This window comes from Carassius carassius, chromosome 5, assembly GCF_963082965.1.
Source record: "Carassius carassius chromosome 5, fCarCar2.1, whole genome shotgun sequence".
Classification (NCBI taxonomy): domain Eukaryota; kingdom Metazoa; phylum Chordata; class Actinopteri; order Cypriniformes; family Cyprinidae; genus Carassius; species Carassius carassius.
Window position 1 is genome coordinate 26,595,568 of NC_081759.1, and position 20,857 is coordinate 26,616,424.

The following is a 20,857-nucleotide window of genomic DNA, read 5'->3' on the forward strand; positions in this document are numbered from 1 at the left end:
AAATAACTGTTTAAAAGTTATTACCTCTTAACATTACACAGTGGTCTCTCAGTTTGAAGTCATTTTTAAACCTTAAAACTGCCAAATATGGCTCTAAAAGATCAATTTACCTCGAGGCATTTAACAACTGCTCTGTGTTTATAGACTGATCCAGCAGCAGCTAATTAAACAGCAGCAGCAGCAGCAGCGGTGTTGCTCCGCCCACTCCCTGCGTCATTCCCCACTGCGAATCGCGTGTATGTGTTAAAACTGAGCCTTTACTGTTACTGCTGCATCCTTTGTGAAAGAGTTGTCAAAGTTGACCAAAAGGGAGGCGGATTTCCACAATAACACTCAGACGAAAAAAGTTCAGCTGTTCGGTGTGCATGTGGAAGGCTCCTCTTTCCCAGATCACTCGACTTGTGAATCGGATTTCATTGATTTGGATTAAAATTTCTTCTAGTAATGGAAATGCAGTCTGCCAACACTGTTTAATGCAGTTGTACGGATGGTAAGTTTTAGTTTATATAGTTTATAGCTTCACTGAGTCTCCCTTGACTAAATTCCTTTCGCATTTTTGCCTTGTGGCTGGCTGTGCCAAGACATTCATGGACAAATGTTGTCTAACGGACATCTACAGTATGCTGATTTATACATAATGGGTTATTAGCCTACTACTAAACAACAGTGTTACTGTATTTGTCATTATAACTGAAAAAAAAATCACTGCCTTTCCTCTGTTAAGTTATTAACCTTACATTTGTGAAACTAACTACTTTTAAAAATGAGTAAGTTAGCATTCATAGGTTTCAGCACTGGTTAGTTAATTTGGGTACTGATTTTTAGCTAATTTGTGCACTCAGTGTACATTTATTTATTTATTAAATAAATAAAACGAAACGCTTGAGAAATTGGTTAAAAATTATATACATTGTGTACATTTACATTATTCATAATATTAGAGAAAAAAAGTTCTCTATGGAATGGGTCACCCCCATGCCATGTTGACATCAAATATCATTGAATTGACTACTATTACTAGTGCTACTAATAATAATTATACACGTTATTTAACAATAAAGCATATGAAAGAGTGCCATTAAAGAGATTAGTCTTATTATTGTCCTTGAATCCAAAACCTGCAGCCTTGGCATACTGTAAGTTGATTTATATATATAATAAATTAATGCACAATTTTGTTAGCTACTTATGGACATAGTGATATGCCTGTCTGTGTTGTGTACACATAGTTCTCATCCATTCACCTGAAGTGTGAGTATGCATTACCTGTGTTTTAATGCATCTCTTTACATCCGTGTATGTGCATTAGGTGACTGTTTGGCTGACAGTTATGTGCTCCATCTGATGCGTTCACTTATGTAGGTCTCCTCCCTTTGTTTGTGTCTGTTTCTGCTGAGGAGGGAGAATTTCACTCTGTTGTCAGTCATGGCAGTCAGCGTTTAGACCTCACATTACCATTATACCATTGTTCCTATACCTCTGGGAAAAGCAAAAATATCCAGTCATTTAATGTGATCTAATGACCTGTTTCTTATTGTGTACTTTAAATGCAACATGCACTTGCATGCAGATCATGATGGTCAAACTTCTGAACAAGATCCATCTTGACTCCTTTTTTCGTGTAATATTCTCAAATTCCCAGTTATGTTCATATAAAAATATATATATATATCCAAGCCAGAAGCCTTAACTAATAGTGCCAGTCTGCATTATGACATTGTAAATTTGGAGGCATTTATTCATCATCCATCTTAAAAGTTATCAGCTATCATGTGATCATTTTTTAATTTGCATAGTTTCAAATTCATATGACAATAATTATTTTGTGCCCTGTAAAGTCCACAATGCATTAGAATGCTACTGACCTGCTTGTTTTCTCCATAGTCACTTCATGGTAGTAAGCTATAGATCATGAAAATACCAATTCTTTTTCTTCTTAATGCGTCATACATTAAATATCTTTTCACGCATGAACCCTCAGCAGCATCCTAGTGCACTGAAGCAGAGTGGTCATCCTGGAAAAAGTGAACAGCAGTGTGTATAGTCTAAAAAAAGACCGTAATGGTGCGTCTCAGAGAGAATGGGGAGACTGGAAGCAGGGGAGTGTCAGTGGGTTGTGGTATAGTTGTTGTTTTTGGTTTAAGCTGCACGGCATCTGGCACACCGCCCAACAGCAATACATGGCACATCCAGTGGGGAGACCACAGGACTGAACCAACCCGCCCCCTCTAGATCAAATTCTCTTCTGGAGGATTACATCTGTACATCTCATACTGCACCATTAAACAAAGAGTAAGGAAGGACAGCCCATCTCATAGAGAAGATTGCAGCTTCTGGATGTGATGTAGAGCATCCAAATATTTGTCTTTGTATGGTTGACATTAGGTGGTTTACATAAATTTTGCCTGTGTGGTTATCTGTTAAAGGAATGATGGCCAAAGTTCAGAGATGAATGGGGACACATTTGAATGGATCTCTGCTTGTATGAAATAATCTTATAGAAATAGATTAAACCAAAGCAGACTATTAACATTTCCTACACTTAGAGCAGTGTTGGCATCGCTAAAGTCATTTTTTTCTGTATATTTATGAATTTCTAGTTTGTATAATATTCAAAAGTGATGTGACATACAGCCAAGTATGGTGACCCATACTCAGAATTCGTGCTCTGCATTTAACCCATGTGAATTTTGTGCACACACACAGCAGTGAACACACACCCGGAGCAGTAGGCAGCCATTTATGCTGTGGCACCTGGGGAGCAGTTGGGGGTTCAGTGCCTTGCTCAAGGGCATCTCAGTCGTAGTATTGCCGGCCCGAGACTCGAACTCAAAAGCCAAACTCTCTAACCACTAGGCCACGACTTCCCCCTGTGATGGCAAAATCCCATAACACCCAAAATCCTATTACACGACTTCCCCCAATTGCTGTGATGTGTTGTGGTTAACTTATTTACACTGTAAATTCTTGGCATTTCAGCAATCCTGTTGTGTTTTCCATGAGTTTTTTTAGGATCAGAACTTCAGCGATGCCAGATCACTACCGATCCAAACAAGTTTGCAGAAAGGTCTGAAAGTGATTGTCATTCAGTTTGATTCATTTGGACAGTTCATTCATGCACTGAATCATTTGTAGTGGTTTACCTACAATCCATTGTTAACAACATAATTCACATCTACTTGTATCGTTCAGTATTACATTAGAGTTTCAAAATATGGGGACACATTGTTTAATTGGGCTGCCTGTACCCCAGTTTGAAAGGCTAGAAACTCAGCGGGTTTCCAGTGTTACCTTATGTTAAAATGGCAAGTAAATGAATTGCTTTTTCTTTTTTTGGATGTTTGAATGTTTTATCTGAAGTGAAAAACCTAAACTTAACACTGCCAATATCCAGCAATATATGTTTTTTTTTTTTTTTTTTTTTTTTAGAACTGATCAAAGACTAAAACAACCTAAAAAAATCTCTTAAAACCAGATGCATTACCAATAAAGGGCCCAAAAATAATCAGATTTAGAGCTTCCATTGAAAATCCTTCCATTCATTACTGCCCTATTTCAGTCCGTATTGGCATCATTGTAAATCACATTGAAAACAGCCATTCATTTGTGGTTGGCCATCACTATATTGGTCTTTATGGCAAGTATGGGTACTTGATGAATTGTACCCTGTCTAGGGTTTCATTTACATATTAGAGCCCCCTGTAAGTGCATTTCATTGTCTTCAATGAGAACGGAGAGTGCATGAATGAATCTGAATGAGGGGGTCTCACTCCTACAGTGGCTCACCTCTGACATCTGCGTAAATTGCACTGCCACTGTGCCCACCCCCCACGGCCTTCTCTCACATTCGGCTGGGAAGTGCCCCCTCCTGTTTTAGTTCCTTCACTTTTTTCGCACCGTAAGTGTTTCACAACATTTGAATACTTTAAGTATTCAAGTTTGTTTGTATTGATGCTTAAAGTCAATCCTTTAAGTGCCAAAATCTTTGTTGAATCCTTCCCTAGAGGTGACCTCATTAAAACCTGAAAACCATATGCTCAGCTAGACTACAAATATGGCCCTGCTAACTAAAAATATTATGTTGGCAAGCAGGTAAAAGGTTTTGTATGTTTAGGTAAAAAAGCAGTTATCAAAGCATTTGAGTAGGATATTATGATCTTGAAGTCAAAATCTTTCCTTGAATGGCTCAGATTTTCTGTAGGTTACTGTAAGCGTACCCTTCTGAACAACTGGCAAAGGCACATTTTGAAAACACCTGTCAAGTCTTTCTGGAAAAATCCAAAGATGTTTGTGTTAGTTGAGACTGAATTGCTATTTTGGGCTGTAAACCACAAAGTGCTTGTTGACTCGTGAGACGTGAGGATCATTTCTTACACTGTTTTGTAGCTGAGAGTCAGACAGGCGTTCTCCATGTGTTCGCTGAAAGGACTGAAAGAGCGGGCAGGTGTGTGGAAGGTTCCAGACTGTATGACTCCAGATACTGCTACCTTATGTTAAAATATGAGTACAACCAATGAACACAGACAGTAGCACAGCATGGTGCCTGATGCATAACATTATTCTGATGCAGCTGTATTCTATTAGTGTTTTATTAGTCATTAAAAAGGCAAATAGTGGGCTACCAGTTAGAATGGGTTAGTGTTTATTTTTATAAGCCCTTACCGTTTTAATATAGTCCTGTTTAGTTTGATAATGAAAAATGAATTTAATCCAAAAACAATTCAAAGTCATTCTTGATATTTAAAGCAATCATTATAACATGCTTAATAGAGAATGAATAGGTCTTTTACAGAATTTTTAATTAAACGTTAGTTGTTGTTGTTATTATTTTTTAAAATATATTTTCTATTTAGTATATTTTTAAAATGTAATTTATTCCTATGATGTCAATGCTGAATTTTCAGCAGCTTTTACTCAGGGGTGTGATTCTTTTGGGGGTTTTGGGGGGGTCGGGGTGTAGGCGGTTGCGATGGGTCGGGTATTGGTAAACGTAGATCGCTCACCGCTGTTAACGTTTTTTGTGCCTTTGAATCATGTCGTCATGTCACTCCGCAAGTAGTCCAATAATTTGTCACGATTGAAGTTCAAAGTGTACGCGCACCGTTCTGAATGCCACACACCCAACCATCCACTCACGTGAAAAGCTTCAGTTGATTGACGAAGACTGTGAACACGGGTGATTCATGTAAGCAAATCCAATATATTGTCTTTCATTTTTATATGCAGGTCTAGTAAAATTTGACCAATCAATTGATCACTTTTGTCATGATTCCATAACATTAATGTAAAACGATTCTGGGCTAACTTAGCAAAGTAATGCCATGTTGGTTATTGCTTACTTCTAGCTAGAAAGTTTAGCAGCTTCTACAAGGCTTGAAATTGGCAACATTTTTGTCGCATATGCTCCTGAAATTTAATCTGTGCGACCTAAAAATATATTTGGGAGTAACGTTTTATGCGCGGAGCATATGAGCATATCTGTCCACTAACGACTCGTCCGATTTGCGAACTAATGACTCCTTTGAACCGATTCACTAATGAATGCTTAAATCTGATCTGGGTCGAGTTTCCCGATAACAATGTATCTTAGCTCTGAAGAGCGCTCTCAACGTGCAAGGTTATAAACGCTCGCCGCAATTCCACGCGCTTTTCCCAAAAACTTTACTTGACATGAACGCGTTCTACGTGCTACTAAAGAGTCGCTGTCCATTCGCGAAATTCATGCTGAAATATAACCTATGGAATCGTATTCTGAACGTTCAACCTAATAATCGTCTTCTGTTGTGAATTAGCAATCCTAGAAGTCTATAATAAAGCACTGACAAAATGGCTGAACAAAAACACAAGAAAAGATACCTATAATAAAAAATATTTTTATCATCATCAATTTTGTAATCATTTGTGCTGCTGAATATTTTAAATGAAACCATAATACTTATGTTTAAAAAAATTAACATATTTTAGTATGTGAAATTAAATTTGACCCTGGACCACAAAAAGTCGCACAGGTATATTTGTAGCAATAGCCAACAATACATTATATGGGTCAAAATTATCGATTTTTCTTTTATGGCAAAAATCATTAGGATATTAAGTAAAGGTCATATTCTCTGAAGATATTTTGTAAATTTTCTACCATAAATATATAAAAACGTAATTTTTGATTAGTAATATGCATAGCTAAGGACTGCATTTGGACAACTTTAAAGCCGATTTTCTCAATTTTTTTTTTTTTTTACATTTTTTATGCACCCTCAGATTCCAGATTTTCTAGTAGTTGTATCTCAGCCAAATATTGTCCGATCCTAACAAAGCATACATCAATGGAAAGCTTATTTATTCAGGATTCAGTATTTTGTGGATTTTGGTTTTGTGGATTTTGTGGAGGTCGACTGATACCGATAGTTAGGTTGGACCACAATGGTCAATATACAGATTAATCAGCCAGTAGTCTTTAAAATAGATATTAGCATCCATTTCTTTTCTCAGTCTAACAGTATACAGTATGATTGTATCCACAAGGCTTTAGGATGAGTTAAAATGGGGGTTCAGTAATCTGTAGCCATATGGCCTGGAGGAAGAAGGGGAGGTGTTTGATACTTGGGAAATGGAAATAAAGGTTGGTAAACAAATACTTCCAACGCTCATCAGACAGTTACAGTGGCCATTATGTATGCCAGGACAGTAGTTGGTGCTGTCACCTTGTAAGTAAACAGTACCAGTAGGGAAGTGACGATTATATGTTGTACTGTATATTATGCATCTCTGCTGTTGATAGTAATACTGGTGAAGTAAATCCACACTTTGCTGAAGAAGCATTAGCAAACTCTTGAGAAGCAACAACAGTACCCTGTACTCCACCATTGTTGTGTGTGTTTGTTAGCGCTTGCCTTTAAAATCGACACGTACTGCTAATGTCTACATACCTAACACGTACTACAAAAAATGAATAAATAAATAACATGTACTACACACACGCATGACGTCACTGTTTTCAAAGATCCCTGTATTGGGTGTTTACACGGAAATGACAACAGTGGCGTTTTATCGATCCCGTTTTTAAAAATATGCATTTTCAGTCCCCAAAAATGCCGTTGTAGTGTAACCGAAGAGACAAAATGCATAAAAAGTTTCCCGTTTTTGGCTGAAAACATTGCCGTGTAAATGGCCCCTTAGTAGATTGCCCTAATTGATATCCATCTGCATTCACATTATTAACAAGCAGCAGTGGACAGATTTCTTCTAGAATCAAACTGCTTCCCTTTCAATGTGCTACATTTTCTCAAATAAGGATTTATAAAACGAGTGGTTAGTTACTGAATCAGTTTCTTATAGACACATTAAAGCTCCAATTTGTTGCTCTATTAACCAGTCTTTGTTGGCAATCTGACAGTAGCCTTTGTGAACTAGGGTACAATAATACAGCCACACTGTATCCTGTACTTCTAGTGCCTCATTAACTTGAAAAAAAAACATACTTTTTAGCATTTCAAAAAGTTCAGTCCCATGAATAGATGTTGTTGAGCAAGATCTATTTATTTTGGCAACTCAAATATTTTTGTCAATAGTGATACCCATTACTTAAGTTATAAAGAATCACATTTGTCAGATCAAAGAAGAGATGAAGTCCACCACATAATCGATGGCTGTAGATTATAAAGCACTGTCGTGGGCCTGAGGGCAGAACCTCATGCTGGAGTGAACCCGTTTACGGCTGCTCTCAGCAAGACCTCTATGATTAGTGGCAGTACAGCGCTTCTTTAGAAAACTCAAGTTAATTCATGTTTCCACAGTTGGCATCCAACTTTATTATTTGTCAGTCAGTGTTCTCCGACCGCAGCATTCATTTCTTAAGATATTCCTATTTTTTTTTCAGGAATCACTTCATGGCGTGAGCTCGTTTGATTTGTATGTCAAGTGTGCGTATGCGAATTAAAGTAAAGGAAAGTTTCAGGATGAACACATCCATGTCCATGATAAACACTTCTATTAAATGACGAGAGAGCTCAGTAATGTGATCCTAATGGATAAAACAAAGAGGAGTTGAAAGAACACCCTCACAGAGTGACAATTTCTGTTGGACTCTGGAGTTGGAATGCTTCTCTTTGAAATATTCTCTCATTTCTTTTTTTATTATGAATGTATTTACAGAGCTCTGAACTCATTGTTTGGCTAAGCTGGAGAAGTGTTTTGTTCTAGTATAATCAAAACAAAATTACTGTTTTAATTAATCTAAGGGACCCAAGCACAGAGTTTAATGGTCATTATTAGCCATATAAGACATCTTTAATCTTTTTTTATTGTTCTTTTTAAAACCTATGCCTGACAGGCCTGATTTTGATGATGGTAAATCTTGTTTGTTTTAATATGAAAGGATGTTTTATTCTAGCAATATGGAACTTTTTTACTGTGATAATAATCCAGTGTTGATCGCATTTTTTCGATTTAACTAGTGCCACATGGTTTTCCCGTCACACTATCAAATGCAGTGCTTTTATTATTGTGTCTCTGCTGTGGATAAAGCCAAGTACGCCTGTAAGTGTGCCTATTTAATAAATATCAAAGAAAAATGGTCCTCTATAGCTTTAATCCCTCTCTATGGGTCTTTAATATGGGTCAATTCAATGAAGAACACAGCAGCTTTCTTTCTTTATCATGAGGCTGTTCATGGGGATGTTGTCATTGGCTCTTCTCAGTGTCAATGGCTTAAGAATGTTTGCAGACACTTTTCTGCCACTGGACTGGGGGAAGTAGCTCCTGATGATTAACATTCATTTTAAAGACACATTTCCCTCCAAACATGACATTTCTCAAAATTCGGGTTCATCAAGGATGTAAATTAGCACCAAAATTTAGCATATTAACAAACATCTTATTTAATGTGTGCAAGTGTTTTATATATCTGCATTTGCTTTGTTAAAGAAGTTCTTAAGTGAGGAAGGAAAACATCAATAATCATGAATGACACGATGGCAGAAATATAAACACTTGAACTGGCCATTCAGCGACTCAACCAAAGAGAATATGGGAGGTCATTGTGTTTGTAAGTGGCACAAAGGAGGGGTGAGACTAATCCTATTACATGTGGGTCTTTTCAGAGGGTAAGTCTGGGGTCTGCAGACCTTCTGTGTCACTGTGACAGCACACCACGGGGAGGGTCATAGCCTATATGTGCTTAAATGGAGTAAGGAATAAATCCCATAAAATGTGAAAAGGTAGGAGAAATATCTTGATACATTGTGATATTTTTCATTTTTCATTTTGATGCAATCTAGTAAATTGTAGGAAACTGTTGTAGTGTATGTAAGGACATCTCTTAACAGACAAATAAGTGTGTCACATTCCTGTGGAAGGCAAAGCTTCCCTGTAAGCATGTTTTCATATGCAATATTGTCATTTTGCTTTCGTTACTCATATTTTCACTGACATGATTGCATATTGCATGTCTGGTTGTTGATAGAAATGTTTTAGAATTGCCATTTATAAATTACATGTGACTTATTGAGGTTAAACTTTTGAAAGGGGTGGGTGGCTTCTGTATTCTGGTATTGGCTGTCATTTACTCTTCTAGTCTGATCCATATGACTTCAGCTGACAGATGGTTATATTGTTTAAATAGTTTAGTGGTTATATTTGTTTAAATAGTAGCGCTAAGTGATCTTCTCACAGTTTAATAATTTTTTCCCTCATAATGGACATTAATGTAATGTTGATATATTGTTACACATAAATGATCCATTATCTCGCTGAAAGATTTTGCTCACATATGAAAGCCCTAGTAGATTGTGTGACGCTCATAGAAGCCAAAATCGTGTTATTTTGAGCAAAACCCCAGAGTAGCAATTTGCTTGTGGTCTTTGTCTACAACATGTACTTAAATAAGCCAGAAATATGGTCTGCAAGTCCAATAGTTTGAGCTACACCATCACAACATCTTGCTGGCAGCTCCAATGTTTATTGTCAGGTTGCATTCCACAAGGTTAAGGTGAATAAGAACTGAAAGCAAGTTTGCTTTTCCTTCCTATCTACTCGCCGTGCATTGAATAATCTCAACCGCAGTGATTCTGCCCCAACTGAATGTCTATATAAACAGCCAAATAACACATCTGTAAAAGGCCCATAAGGCTATTATTAGAACCGTTTCCAGTTCATGAATTCTGTCAGTCAAATAAAATGGCTGGTATATATAGGAAGCTTTCTTTGTTGCCATACTTAACGCCAATTTCTGTTCCTGTCCGTACTGTGGCTGAGTAGCAAATGATCCATGACTGCAGTACTTTAACATGAGTTCATGCCTGCTGATTTGCTTTGTAATGGCATTTCTATTTATTTTCTTTTTGATTAGGTGGACGTCTGTGGCGCCTGTGAGTCAGGATAGATCTCGACTCCCAGCTATCCACTATTCTCCACTTTAATGGTATTGGAAATCAGATTTGGCACACACCAAGACGACCCGCTAATGGCACACGTTCTCTTGTTACCCCTCAAAGCATAAACGTGCCCTACTTCCTCAATCTCTGCGCTTTCCTTTTGTTTCTGCGGATGACATCATGGAGCTCTGTGGGCTAAGTGTATTATCGATGGACGGCAGCGCTCTGGATCTGAAGTCTGTGAGGTCACCGTGTCATTTCGAGAGGAATGTGAAGCCATTTTAATGCGTCTGATTACAGCCACCACTGGAGAGCCTTGACTCAACATGCAGGGGCGGCCCAGGCAGGCCCAGCAGCAACAGCTAGGATGCCTATCACCCAAGAAAATGCCCTGAGCCATCTACCTCTGCTGGAGAACTGGCTTTGGGCACGAGAAAAGGACAGAGATGAGGGCAGTGAGCCTCAGATGAGCACAGGCTGTGTTTGCAAGGCTGCCATCCGCAAGCTTGTGGAATACATCCAGCTAAATTTTGCTGAATTTGAAAGTCCTCTGTACGCTAGCAGGCAATTCAGAGAGGAAATCGATGTTGAGGTGAGAGCAGTCTACCTGAACAAGTCTGAGGAAGATGGACCAGAGTTTGGACTCAGCTTTGGAAATATTCCCATTTTTGGAGACCCCGAGGGGAAGAAGAAAGGGGTCAGGAGGAGGCGCAGGAAGAGCGATAAAGGTCCTGTCTTGGACGTCGGGTGCATTTGGGTGACTGAAGTGAAAAAGAACAGCCCAGCGGCCCGTTGTGGAGAAATCAAACTGCGGGATGAGCTTCTGTCACTAAACGGACAGTTGATGGTTGGGGTCAATGTCACCGGAGCCAGGTAAGATGTCTGGATTTGTTTACAGTCCCGTATAAAGACGTGAGCTATATGTCATATTCGGGCTTTTAAAAGATAATTCACCCAAAAATTATAAATCTGTCACTAGTTACTTATGCTCATGTTGTTCCAAACCCATAATACCTATGTTCATCTTCAGAACACAAATTAAGATATTTTTTGATGAAATCCGAGAGCTTTCTGACCTTTCATAAACAGCAACGCAACTGACACATTCAAGTCCCAGAAAGGTGGTAAGGACATTGTTAAAATAGTCCATGTGACAGCAGTGGATCACTACAGGAATACTTTTTGTGTGCAAAGAAAACAAAAATAATGACTTTATTCAACAATTCTTCCATTTTCTTTGTGCACAAAAAGTTTTCTCGTAGCTTCATAACATTAAGTTTGAACCACTGATGTCAGATGGACTATTTTAACGATGTCCTTACTACCATTCTGGGTCTTTAATGTGCTAGTTGCATTGCTGTCTATGCAGGGTCAGAAAGCTCTCGGATTTCATCAAAAATATCTTAATTTTGAAGATGAATGAAGGACTGACTTGTATGAAATGACATGAGGGTAATGAGTAATTTAATGACAGAATTTTCATTTTTGGGTGAACTATACCTTTAACACTTGGTTTGGTTCATTGTTCATTGGTTCAAGTAAGCATATGGCTTTTTCTGATTTACAAGACATACTGATTTATTCAGTTTTTCCTGTCATTGAATCTCTCAGTTTTATATGGGAAAAACTGTGCAGTCACTGCACTGAAAGCATCCCTTATTAATCATGTGATGTGAGTGTGCTCTGACATATTAAATGAGAACTCCAGGTTATTTGCAACTTAACATCTATTGACATTATATGTGGCATATCTACAGTTCTGTATATGTACATTTTCTCTCAGTTTGTAAAAACGGATGGGAAATGTATGGAGCCAAAAGAGTCTCAATAAAGATAAATGCACACACTACATTCACATATGCACACATAGGATTCATACATGCACACACATAATTCATAAATACACACACAGGATACACAAATGCGCACAAAATTCACAAATGCACACACAAAATTTAAAAAGCACAGAAGATTCACAAATGCATACAAAATTCAGAAATGCACACAAAATTCAGAAATACACACACAATTCAGAAATGCAAACAACATTTACAAATGCGCTCAAGATTCACAAATGCACAGGACAAGATTCAGAAATGTATTTCTGATGCACACACACATATATCTTGATTTACAAACTGCCTGCGGTCTGTGAACTTCACTGCATTTGTGTGTGAATTTTGAGACTCCCCTGACTTGGCTCGACACACAAATGCCTTTTTTTAAACAGGGAATGATCTGCAACCAATCAGATATCTCCCTTGTTTTAGCCAATCACAAGAATGCACCCCACGTGGGGGATTGTTTACTTATAAGCCAATCAGCGAACGACTCACTTTCCTCAGCGAACGATTCACTTACCTCACGAGTCATGCAGCGAACGACTCACTTTCCTCTCGCAGCGAACGACTCATTTTCCTCACGCAAAGAACGATTCACTTTCCTCACGAGTCACGCAGCGAACGACTCACTTTCCTCACGCAGAGAGCAACTCACTTTCCTCAGTGAACGATTCACTTTCCTCACGCAGCGATCAACTCACTTTCCTAAGCGAACGACTCACTTTCCTTACGCAGCCGGAGACCCACTTTTCGCAGTCAGAGAGTCACTTTCCTCTCGCAGCGGACCACTGACTCTCTCTTCATGTAGGGACCGAATATTATAATTAAAGTGACTTCTATATTGCATCCAAAAGAATATTTAGATATATTTTAATATTCAAAAAGGTGTACTTTTTTTTTTTACTTTCATTAAAATTTATCAATAAAATGAAATAATTGCCTATTGCAAATTTATGAATCCATGGTTAACTTTTTTTCTGCAGTCACTGGGCTATATGTATTGAGACATTTTTAAATTTATATTTTGTAAAAAAGAATAAAAAATAAACCTGAATTGTAATCTAAACATCTGTATTTTCATACAATTTCATAAATAAGTAGGCTATAATATGCCGCACCACAGGCATATCGCGCTGTGTGAACGCGTTCATGTGATTGGCTTATAAGTAAACAATCCCCCACGTGGAGTGCGTTCTTGTGATTGGCTAAAAGAACGGAGATATCTGATTGGTTGCAGATCATTCCCTGTTTAAAAAAAGGCATTTGTGTGTCGAGCCAAGTCAGGGGAGTCTCAAAATTCACACACAAATGCAGTGAAGTTCACAGACCGCAGGCAGTTTGTAAATCAAGATATATGTGTGTGTGCATCAGAAATACATTTCTGAATCTTGTCCTGTGCATTTGTGAATCTTGAGCGCATTTGTAAATGTTGTTTGCATTTCTGAATTGTGTGTGTATTTCTGAATTTTGTATGCATTTGTGAATCTTCTGTGCTTTTTACATTTTGTGTGTGCATTTGTGAATTTTGTGCGCATTTGTGTATCCTGTGTTTGTATTTATGAATCATGTGTGTCGAATAAGTGAATGTAGTGTGTGCATTTATCTTTATTGAGACTCTTTTGGCTCCATAGAAATGAGCCTGCTAAGCTTCCATTGTAAAAGTATTTCTGAAAATGTTTCTACAAAGTGCATAAATGTTGGTGGTAACTGAACTTAACCACAGATGAGAGCCTGTTTGTGTCTGAACTTGTGTGAAAGACATGGTGACGGTGACAGCATTGTACATTGCTATATCAAGATCGCATCTCTTGAGGATGTCAAGGTTTTACAGTAGTTTTCAAAAAGTTGACATCAAGTTTCAGAAAATCTGACTTCAAGCCATACTTCAATGAAATATTTTAGGTCAAAGGGGTTCAGCTGACAAAAAAATAAACAAACAAAATTGTTTAAGGCACACTTAGTAATGATGTCACTGTTCTCCAAACAAAGGAAGAAATGTCAGACAGACATTTTATTCTGGGAAGTTTAGACAATTGAGTGAAATTAGTAAACATCTACATTGTACAAGGTTAATCAGTGGGATAAATGTATAGTATATAAAACCTTTTTTGGAACAGCTCCACATCTGACTAGGTGGCAGTTTCTTGTTTAAGTATCCGGGAGATTCACAGCTGGTCAGCAAGAACAGAGTCTCCTGTGTGTTAGTGTTCTCCGTGTCCATGTACAGCATGTCAGCATGTGTCCTGCAGTTGACTGTTTTCTGCCCCAGAGCATGGTACTTGGATTTTGGCCAGCGGGTCTTTCCTTGTTTGTTTCCTCATGTTGACAGCTCTGACAGACGGCTGCATACTGTATGTCAGTGGTGTGGACAGTCTAGTGTCTGTCCGTGTTTGGCCTCCATCTGGACCAGCTGACACACTCAGATTTCCCTGAGTCCTCCAAATGTCTGCGTATAACCAAAACAAAGGATGGACCTGCTTTCTGAAGTTCACCATTCTGCAGTGCCGTGCCTTTTTTGCCTTTTCCTTTCTTGGCAAACAGAACCTTGGAAAAATGTGTGACATTACCAGTACTTCTCTCTCCCGTGTCGCCAGTAAGTTTAAAAAACATGTTGGAATGTTTTTGGACCATTTTTCTTCATTTTAAAATACTCTCTGGCTCCCTAAAAAGAACAATTTTAGCTGCTTGTTGTTATTTCCAGACTTCTAATTCAGTTTGCAAGCCTTTTTGATTCAGAATGAGAGTATAATAACATTACAGACAAATTATATTTTCTGTACAACCCTGATTGAATCTTGTACAGCTTTGATAATCCGGAAAATCAGTCACTGGCACCATTGACCAGACAGATATAAATGTGCTCCCAAACAACAGTATGGTGGAATCCAGATTTTTTAAAGGGATATTTCACCCAAAAATTTGATTTAGGCATCATTTACTCACCCTGCTGTTGTTTCCAACCTTTATGTCTTTCTTTCTTCTGTGGAACATAAAAGGAGATATTTTGATGAATGTTGGGAACCAAACTGTTTTGGTGAAACTTCCAATGAAAACAACAAACACTAAGACTATTTTTCTTAATTTCTTCTTTTGCATTCACAGGAGAAATAAAGTCATATAGCTTTGGAGCAATGTATGGTGAGTAAATGATGAAAGAATTGTACATTTTGGGTGAACTATCCCTTTAAAGCTCTGTGAGCAAATTTTAGGGATTTGAAGAAAATTGAAACCAAAACAACGGGCATAAATATTTTAACTGGTTAAACTAATATAGCACACATATTTATCCATATCCAAAAAATCACAGTGTGATTAGTATATTCTTCATATTTCTAGAGTAGAAGTCACATATCCTATAAAATCCTATATATAACCAAGATGAAGACTGCTTCCTTTGAATGTTCTGTGAATGTTGTGGTCTGTAAGAGTTGAATCCATCGCTGTAACTTGAGCTCTATAATTAGGAGTTGTATTGTGTGACAGATAAATGATAGGAAGTTTTACAGGGTTCACACAGAATCTGCTTTGGGACAACTGATTCCCGTATGGATGGACGGCAGGATACAGACGGGGAGGAGGTTCCTGGGAGTGGCACATGGTTTTGATTAAGAACTGAAGTTGTCTTCACAGACATATCATTTTCTCAAGCTAAAGAAAAGCTGTTGATGTCAAGACGTCTCGGGAGATAACTGCTATATTTCTTCTAGTTATTCTGATATGGGAGCTCAGTCTGTTTCCTGTTGGTATAAGCTGCTTAGCCTGTGTAAGACCTGCAAAAGAAATGAATGCCTGTGGTTCTTTATTTGTAGTTTTTTGTTATGCTAATATATCTGTCTGGGATGATTTGAGATCAGGATAACTTTACTGCTAATTACTGAGGAAAAACTGTCAGGAAAGAATAATGTAAGCTGCTCTGCCTCGGTGTGGACAGAATAGCTTACATCTGGGCTAATTCTGTCCTTTCAAACACAGGCTTGAAGTTTAAAATTTTGAGCAAATCTCTGAGATAAGTGTGTCTTTGTAAGATTTGTGACAATACTGGTTGGTGAGGTAAGATCTTCAATTCAAGTAATATTCCAGAAGAATTCATTTTTAGACATTAAGGTATAGTTTGCCCGAAAAATACAATTCTGTCATCATTTACTTATTCATGTTGTTCCAAAGCCATAAGCCTTTCTTTCTTCAATGACATGTAAAAGAACATCTTTTTGACCAGTGAAAATCTTTGGGTGAACTGTACCTTTAAAGCTAAACTAACAAAGATTTTGTCAGTTAAAATAGAGTAAATGTCTTTATTGAGATGATAAGGAATTATTATTATTCTAACCCCAACCTCAGTATTCATTAATGAAGTTTTTAACATTTGGGGTTGAATTTAGCAGGAAATTTCAGATTTGTTTTTTTTGTTTTTTAATGCATCCTTGTCGAAAAAAGTATGGATTCTTTCAACAACAACAACAAAAACCATACGGAATGAAAACCTTATTGAATGAGAGTGTGATTCTGATTTGTACACAGGCCACTAGGCTTTATCAGATCTTTACTGAAGACACCACAGACAATTTGTTTTTCTAGAAGTCTAGCTGTGCATTAGATGTTTTCCTCTTCTCCTCACACAAACCTTTGGTTAAACATCAGTTTAAGGGAGTTTTATGAGTGTACCTCGGGGTTATGTTTGCTCATTACTGCATTACTCTTGTTTCCTGAATCTGTAAGAGTGAAAACACTGAGAACGGTTTCAGTGGAAGGTCTGCTGTGGAGTGGAGTGGAGAGAAAAGGCTTGGACACGGTTCAAAAAGCAATGGACCGAAGCTTTCAAACACAAAAAAAGAGATACATGATGGAAACTTTATTTTTCATCAAGTGCTTTTTATGTTAATGATTTCAGTGCAGAATTTCTGGGCCCGAATGCAGCTCACCACAAAAAGCCTTGTCGGTTTAATGTGTCTTCTTGTAATTTTGGTCCCGCTGTATTTTTTTTTTCTTCCTTTAACAGCCTGGCCCCAGCATCTGTCTGTGGGGAGCATGGAAAAAAGCTCAGTGGCACTGCTCCAACCGGCCCATGCAAAGTGTTCTCCACGTGGTCGATGAGAGCGTATCTGAGAAAACAAGGTTAAGAACGATACACTTCCCTTGGATTCAGTGCAACAAGGATAGCTGTTCATCTTAAAAAGCTAAAATCAGCTGATCTGTTTTAATATTAGCTGTATAAATTAATTGAACAGATTTTTCCAGAGATTTAGCGATCCAGAAGCCACAAGAATCTGGGAGTCTATAGAACTGAGGTGTGAAGAAATAAAGGATTGCACAGAATGAACATTTTCCCTCCACAACTGTTTTTACAGACATATACTGTGTCAAAGTGATTAACTGTAGTAGACTCTCCATCTGTCCTATCAAAACCACAATGAAACATTACACATTTGAGTTTAAAAGGCTGCCTAGTCGCTGTCAGTATAAAGATCAAAGCTTTTTAGTCTGTGTTTGCTTTGAATTGATTCTCAGAGTCCTGAACCGGCCGGCCAGCTCTTTGTGGTTGGTTAACTTGCTGCTTGGATGAATGAGAAAAAAGACTGCCATCTTTTCCCTGGCATTAGCTATGTCTGAGTTTGCAGTTTTCTCATAGGCAAAAGAAAGCTTTGGCTCTTTCGTTTTTTAGCAAAGAGATTGGTGCCATGTTCCCACAGTAATGGATATGAGCCTCTCAAATCAGGCACTGTGGTCTGGTTAAGACACACAGTACAAGAATGTTCCTTGATTGAAAATAGCTTGTAATCATCAGATCAAATGTTTTGTTCACAGTTGTTTCTTAATTATGACCAGAGGAAATCCTAGATTGTGAGCGTGTGAATAAAATATGCATAACCATTTAAAATCCAAAGGAAAAGAATTTAGCCAGACATTTGGATGAGTCAAACAGCATAAAACTGACAGCTGTGGTTGCCGTATAAATGTATAGTTATATAGTTGGGATCAGTAAGATTTGTAATGTTTTACAAAGACGTTTCTTGTGCTCATTATGCTTATGCTCATATTTTGAGTGAAATGCTGTTCTTTTAAACTTTTTATTCATCAAAGAATCAAAGATAAAGGTATTACAGGTTCCAAAAAATATTAAGCGGCACAACAGTTTCAACACTGATAATAAATCAGCATATTAGAATGATTTCTGAAGAATCATGTGAGTAATGGCTGATGACAAGAAATAAATGATATTTGAAAGTATATTAAAATAGGAAATCAATATTAGATATTTCAAAATAGTATATACAGTTGTGCTCATAAATATACATGCCCCTTGCAGAATATGCATATTTGTTGACCTAATCTTATGAGCACAACTGTGTGTGTGTGTGTGTGTGTGTGAGTGTATATATATATATATATATATATATATATATATATATATATATATATGCTGTTTGCCATATAACACAACTTAATTTACCATGATTGGCTTTCTATCAATTTTTATATAATGATAGCCACCAAAATTACACTAAATTAATGCAATAAATATTAACTAACCAACATAAATTGCAACACAAAAACATTACTGATAAAAATACGAAGAAACAAAACAATTTAAATAAGATTTAATCATGTGTTATTATGCAGGGACTTACTGTTTTTCACCATGATATTTGGTAATTCATAGTTTTAACCTCCAAAAAGCATAAACGTGACAGTATAAAATTACATATAATGTGACGTTTAGATTTCAGAGTATGATAAGGTAACTTTAGTTTTAACTGCAGCGTTTTTATATTTTTTTTTCTGTTAAAAAAAAATAAATAAATAAAGTGTACAATTGTTAAACAGATGTTGAGATGAAAGATGATATTACTCAGATATCATGTTTATTTGTCTCAAATTCCTAAGTGCACTTGCTTCACTGTAAAAATGAACGTCCATGTATAAACCCTGTGCCATGAGAATAACCCCCCAGATTTCTGTGGTCACAGATGGGCCTGAGGATTAGCTCTGTGCAATCCGGATATTCAGGTAATACTGTCTGGTTTGTGGAACATAGCAGTTTGAAGCCCCACAAATTACATTCCACCATGTCTGGCTCTGAGATTTTCAGTCATACACATTGGGGCTTTTTTGTGGAAAGCGGTGGTTTGTGATTTGTGAACACACAGACCCATGCACATACACATGACAGTGCCTTTTTTATGAATTTAATATCTTAGCTTAGTCTGTGGAATAACACAATTGAATTGAAAGTAAGTGAATATATAAGCAGGTCACACATGTCCTATTAAAGTTATTACAACACAAGGTTTCAGTTTTTCAGATACAATCATGCTTTAATTTTATTTGAAATCCTTTTTTTATTTTCAAGTTTAACACTCCTGAGGTGTGATTTCTCAGGACACGTATAACAGGGATTTTATGTCTGGTGAGAAAAAGGCTGTGCAATTGTTGCTTTGTCCACTAGAGTGCAGTAGAACAAAACGTTCCAGTTATTCCAGATGGGAATCTTTTTCCTTGCACTAAACTAAATTGTGCTTAAAGTCTGCTGTTATTTACATAAGCATGTAGCTGTACTGTCCTTTAATGCAAGTCTCTGTTTTAGTAAAACATAATCAATTTGAACCATATTCCAGCCATAGCTTTGTATTTACTTTTACTGTTGTCGATTCAGAAATAAAAATCAGTTTTTTATGTGTTTAAAATAAATTTGAGCACTATGCAGGAGCTACGTTTTTAACATTTGTATGTGTGTGACAGTAAGAGATAAAAGTTGTCATATTTCTGCATTTTCTAGATAAATATAGTCAGAGCAGCAGCAGCCAAAGATGCGGTGGATTGAATGTTCAAGTCTCTGAATATTGTGGAAGGCTATAGAGTGCAGTGAATGATGCTACTGTCTTCTGGATGTTTCCCCACAAACCCCTCAGAGTTATGTTAAGAATGTGTGCCAGACTGCTGCCCGCGACCGGATGTCTTTCATAATGAAAACAGGCTTCAGGAGGAAACGCCCGGCTAGTGCAGACTCAGGTGCACTCTGTTACAATTTATGCTATTTATTTGTTCATTTGATTTATTCATAACCTGGTGGAGACACCTTTCCCCTCAGCAGTGGATGAAGTGATTTTTCCATCTGTTTTGTTGGAATATTATGATCCTGCCAGGAAGGAGGACAGAAAAAATTTGGTTTCTTTTCCAAATCTCTCCGAATCTATGATCAAAACATTTAAAACTAGTGAGTTAATCATGAGGCTCAAGGCAAATGCTCACCTCCTTCAGAATAACTGACACTGCTCAAGGTCGGTCAAAACTGTCCCCAAACCAGAAAAAGTTTCAATATGGATTATCATTTGAAATCTACACAAAACCTAAATTCTCTGTTTAATAACTTTCCGCATTAGTAAACTATACTATCATTACACAAACCAGGTGAGATGAAATAGAGCACTTGAACAAAAATACCATAAATATTGTACTGTAAGTAGACAAGTGGTCAAGTGCAAAGACCACAAGTGTGGGTATTTGGACAAGGCCTAAGTTTCCTGTAGTAAGCACCACTACTGACTGAATCTACAGTTAGACGAGGCTTATTCTGTAATGAAAGACTCTTGTGAGCCGGTTCTCTTTGTGATTCACCAACACTTGTGAATCATTCAAAGGAGTGATGAA

At 37.3% G+C, this 20,857-nt stretch overlaps 1 protein-coding gene across 2 annotated transcripts in view; it reads left to right on the forward strand.

Moving 5' to 3' along the window:
- Positions 1-272: 272 nt before the first annotated feature.
- The window catches only part of LOC132141101 (PDZ domain-containing protein 2-like), a 72,692-nt gene continuing 52,107 nt past the window's right edge, over positions 273-20,857 (forward strand). Inside the window, exons 1-2 of one of the 2 annotated variants that reach the window (XM_059550335.1) lie at positions 273-490; positions 10,346-11,243. In XM_059550335.1, the coding sequence (XP_059406318.1) occupies positions 10,738-11,243 (506 nt within the window). In that variant the 5' untranslated portion in view covers positions 273-490; positions 10,346-10,737. The remainder of the gene's footprint in view (positions 491-10,345; positions 11,244-20,857) is intronic. The other variant, XM_059550334.1, reaches the window with a different exon arrangement.